General features: G+C 33.8%; 2 protein-coding genes across 2 annotated transcripts; both read left to right on the plus strand.

Moving 5' to 3' along the window:
• The first annotated feature begins 816 nt into the window (after window positions 1-816).
• Window positions 817-1317, plus strand: LOC107885872. Its single transcript, XM_016809575.1, has one exon. The coding sequence runs from the start codon at window positions 817-819 to the stop codon at window positions 1315-1317; it is 501 nt and encodes a 166-aa protein (XP_016665064.1).
• Window positions 1318-1331: 14 nt separating this feature from the next.
• On the plus strand, window positions 1332-4515 carry LOC103311847 (uncharacterized protein K02A2.6-like). The gene is made up of 5 exons (XM_008191616.1): window positions 1332-1458; window positions 1542-1676; window positions 1770-2151; window positions 2523-3279; window positions 3400-4515. The coding sequence occupies exons 1-5, from the start codon at window positions 1332-1334 to the stop codon at window positions 4513-4515; spliced, it is 2517 nt and encodes an 838-aa protein (XP_008189838.1).
• The last annotated feature ends 340 nt before the right edge of the window (window positions 4516-4855 follow it).

Here is a 4855-nt window from a genome sequence, read left to right on the forward strand (position 1 = left end):
CTTCGCTATAAAAATTTGAAAAATGATGTTGTTTTCTGCTTTGTTGCGGAGATTAATCTTTTACGACCTTGGGAAACACCAATATGATTACAGTTTATGAAATAATAATATAATATGTCAGTGGCATACGCAGGGGGGGTGTCAGGTATATATGACACACCCCTTAAAAATGAATAAGTATTTGTTCAAATTATGAAACGGTGACTAAAAAAAAAGGTCAATTCATGCATATAATTATGATTTATGATACCCCCCTTAAAAAAATCCTGCGTACGCCACTGTAATATGTTATTAACCTTCTTATAAAAACTATGTACTTAATGTTATGTGGCAACACTGCTTCACTGAAAGCCATGAAATATTGTTAGGTTATGAAGTATGTATGTATGTTGTCTTGTCACTATAAGTCATAAGCATGTTGCATGTGTTTCAATAAAAACGTTAAAAATTATGTACTTGTGTATATATTTCCTTAACCCGATACCTAACTGCATATTAAAAGACATAACATTTGGCGATGAATGCGTGTTTGTTTTGTTTTTATAATTCATATGTCTTGTGCGAACCGGTCAAGTGTGTGCGGTCGAAGTTAAAAAAAAAAATGGGTGCAGGTGAACAGTCAAGTCAGCAAGGTAGTCAGCCTACAAGTAATAAAACTGTGTTAATAACCAAAACAAGTTTTGGTGCTATTAGTCCATATGACAATAGTGAACCATTCGAAAATTTTCTTGAAAGAATGGAAGCTTTTTTTTTGTGAATGGTGCTGCTTCGGATAACGATAAGGTGTCTTCGCTTATTGTGCTTATCGGTCCAGAAATGTACGCCATATTAAAAAACTTAATGTTGCCTGGTGAAATTAAAACTCAAAAATTTGAGACAGTCATCTCAAAATTAAAAGAGTACTATTGTCCAAAACAGCTAGTAATTTCAGAACGATACAAGTTTAACTCGAGGAAGCAGAAAGAAGGTGAATCAGTCAACGATTTTATCATCGAATTGCGTCGTCTTGCCTCGAGCTGTAAGTTTGATGCATTTTTGGATCAAGCTTTAAGAGATCGGTTGGTTGCCGGTTTAAGTGATGATATAATGGTACGTAAACTATTAGCCGAACCTAGTGCACTATTGTTTGATTCTGCGTGCAAAACTGTAATGGATATGGATACTGTAAGAAAAAATACAGCCGTCATGCATGAGCGTGTTAAGGCAGAGACCTTGTCTATTCGTCAAAAATTCAAAAATCAGTCCTCCAAATTACAATCTCACAAACACGAAGATGTATCGTCAAAAGCCATTCAAAAAAAAGAAGTATGTTGGTGAGCGAAACTCCAGTCATGGATATGCTTGTGGTCGGTGTGGTCGAAAATCTCATTCAAAGTCAGAGTGTCCAGCCAAGGATTGGGTTTGTTTCAACTGTTCAAAAAAGGGACACACTTCTCATATGTGTAGAAATAATAAAAAGTCTGTGAATAATTTAGAAATTAATAACGTTTTTAGTAACGCCCTTAAAACAACTGTTTGTATTAATGATAACACATTTTTAGATTTTGAGGTGGATTCAGGCGCAGCTGTCACTCTGTTACCAATTAATGTCTATAATGCAGAGTTGTCGGGTTTTTTACTTCAGCCAAGTGAAGTTAGGTTGATCACTGTAAATGGGAAGTCTATGAAAACCATGGGTAAAATTATAGTTAATATTAGTATAAAGGATCATTATTATAATAACCTACCCTTAGTTATTACTGATAATAGTCTAAAAAAACCGCTGTTAGGTAGAGATTGGTTAGACATAGTTAACCCACTGTGGAGAAGTCAGATTGTGTGTACTAAACAAGTGGAAGTTTTAGTGGTGAATGATAGGTCAGTGGAAAAGTTTAAAGTTAAATATCCTAAAGTATTTTCTAATAATGTGGAGCCAATAAGGGTGTTTGAGGCTACTATTGTGATAAAAGAAAATGTGGTACCAGTGTTCCATAAAGCGTATGATGTTCCCTATGCGATTAGAGATCAGGTGATTAAAGAGTTGAACGCTTTAGAAAGCCAAGGTATCATCACAAAAGTGTCACATAGTCAATGGGCATCTCCAATTGTGTGTGTTCCACGTAAGAATGGTAAAATCCGGTTATGTGTTGATTTGAAAGTCACAGTAAATAGGTATGTGGAAATGGACTATTACCCCCTTCCTAAAATTGATGATATTTTTAATTCACTGTCAGGTTGTAAATATTTTTGTGTGTTGGATCTTACTAATGCATATTTACAATTAAGTGTAGCTGATTCATGTAAACATTTATTGACTGTCAATACTCATGTTGGTTTGTATTGCTTTAATAGATTGTGTTTTGGGTTAAAATCAGCACCACCAATTTTTCAGTCAGTTATGGATTCTGTTGTCTGAGGTATTCCACGAGTTGCAGCTTACTTAGATGATGTGGTGGTTGGAGGTGCAAATTTAGATGAATGTAAAAGGCACTTAGGAAGCGTTTTAAGTCGGTTTGAAAAGTATAATATTAAAATTAATGCAGAAAAGTGTCATTTTTTAAAGAGTCCATCGATTATCTTGGTTATCGGTTGAATGGTAGTGGTTTGTATCCTAATCCAGAGAAAGTGGATGCTATTAAAAATGCACCTGTTCCAGTAAATGTGACTCAACTCAAATCTTATTTAGGTCTATTAAATTATTATCATACATTTTTGTCGTTATCCTCACTATCTGATGTTATGGAACCGTTATTAAGCCTTTCTCGTAAAAAGTCTGAGTGGAATTGGTCTTCAAAATGTGAAAGAGCATTTATCAAGACAAAAGATTTAATAGCTGAAAAGTCTTGTCTGGTGTTATACAATAGTAATTTACCTTTGGTTGTAGCAACAGATAGTAGTTCTTATGGTATTGGTGCAGTCTTAAGCCATAGCATAGATGATAGGGAACATCCTATTATGTTTGCAAGCACCACTTTATCTGAGACTGAGAAGCGTTATAGTCAGTTGGATAAGGAGGCGTTAGCTATTATATTTGGTGTCCGCAAATTTCATAAGTTTATTTATGGCCGTCCGTTTAAGTTAGTGACAGATCATGAACCATTAAAACAAATATTTAATCCGTCTAAAAGTATTCCACAGTTATCTGCTGCACGTCTGCAACGTTGGGTTATTATATTAGCTGCTTACAATTATGAAATAGTTTTTAAAAAAGGAGAAAGCAATTCTAATGCTGATGGTCTTTCACGTTTACCTTTAGAGTCTAAGGAATCAGTTGATAATGAATGTTGCTTGGTGTCGGTGGTAGCATCGTTTGAAGAAAAGTTACTAACTTTTAAGAATATTGAATAAGAAACCTGCTTGGATGATATACTAGTAAAAGTGGTTGGTTGTTTAAATAAAGGTTGGCCACATTTTTCACAGTTGAATGATGAGTTAAAACCATTTTATAAAAACCGTCTTAAGTTGTCGCTTGAATCTGGTTGTATCTTGTTTGGTAATCGTGTTGTCATTCCAAAACGTTTGCAAGTACAAGTCTTAGATTTACTGCATAAGGGTCATCCTGGAATAGTGCGTTGTAAATTGTTGGCTCGTTCATATGTTTGGTGGCCTACTATAGAGGTTGATATTTTAAAGTATGTACAATCATGTATGCCATGCCAAGTGAATCAGTATGATAAAATTAAAAAAATATATGCTCCTTTGCCAGAAACATCACAAACTTGGATGCTTTTACATTTAGATTTATTTGACGCCCAGCAGTGCAAGTTTTTAATTTTAATTGATGACTATTCCAAGTGGATTGAGGTATGGCTGATGCAGAGTACTGGCACTAAGTCTGTAGTGGATAAACTAAAATCTTGTTTTTCTTGTTTTGGGTTGCCAGCAATTGTATTAGCTGATAATGGGCCTCCATTTAACAGTGAAAACTTTAAACAGTTTTTACTTAAAAATAATATAAAATATATGAATTCACCTCCTTATAACCCAACCTCTAATGGGTTAGCTGAAAGAGGTGTTCAGACCATAAAAAAATACTTATTAAAGAATGTTGTGGCTGGGTGTCCACCGGGGAAAGAAGCAATGAAGGATAAGTTATTAAGGTGCTTATCTAATTACCGTAATACACCTTGTACAACTACACAGGTTGCTCCAGCAGAACTTATGTTTAAATTTAGACCTAGGATCCAGTTATCTTGGTTAATTCCTAAGAGTAAAGTGCAGTTAGATTTAAATACACCTGTCACCAGGGAATTTAGTATTGATGACAAAGTCTTGATTAAGAAGAACTTCATTAATAAAAAGGGTTATACTTGGGAATTGGGTAGAGTAACAAAAAAAATTGGGTCAGTAGTTTATTTGGTTAAAGTTAATGAAAAAATAAGGAAAGTGCATGTTAATCAAATGAGAAAGAGTTATTTAGCTGATCGTCTTCATTCACCTAAGTCTTTATCGGTTTGTGAAGATCTTAGTTTCAGTAACTTGGGCTCAATTCCAATAATACTACAAACATTAATGATACATTGGGTACAGAGTTGACAACACGCCGATATCCAGAGAGAGAGCGTAAGGCACCTGATAGGTATCAACCTTAGGTATTACTTAATTTTGTGAAATGTTGTAATATGTTTAAAAAAAAAAAAAAAAAAATATTGTAATAAGCATAAGTAATTATGTTTAATTGTTTTAAAAAAAAAAAGGTAATTAATTAAGTTGTTATAAGTAAGTTATTCTACGTCACCTTGTTATGCTCAAGACTGAGTAAAACGTTTCTACTATTATTTATCATGTTATAATGAATAGTAGTTTATATGTATTATCTTTATACCTACTTTTTAATTTGTAAATTTGGATCTTGTGTAGTATCTAAAAAAAAAGG

The sequence above is a fragment of the Acyrthosiphon pisum genome, chromosome A2 (genome assembly GCF_005508785.2).
Source record: "Acyrthosiphon pisum isolate AL4f chromosome A2, pea_aphid_22Mar2018_4r6ur, whole genome shotgun sequence".
In the NCBI taxonomy this organism is placed as follows: domain Eukaryota; kingdom Metazoa; phylum Arthropoda; class Insecta; order Hemiptera; family Aphididae; genus Acyrthosiphon; species Acyrthosiphon pisum.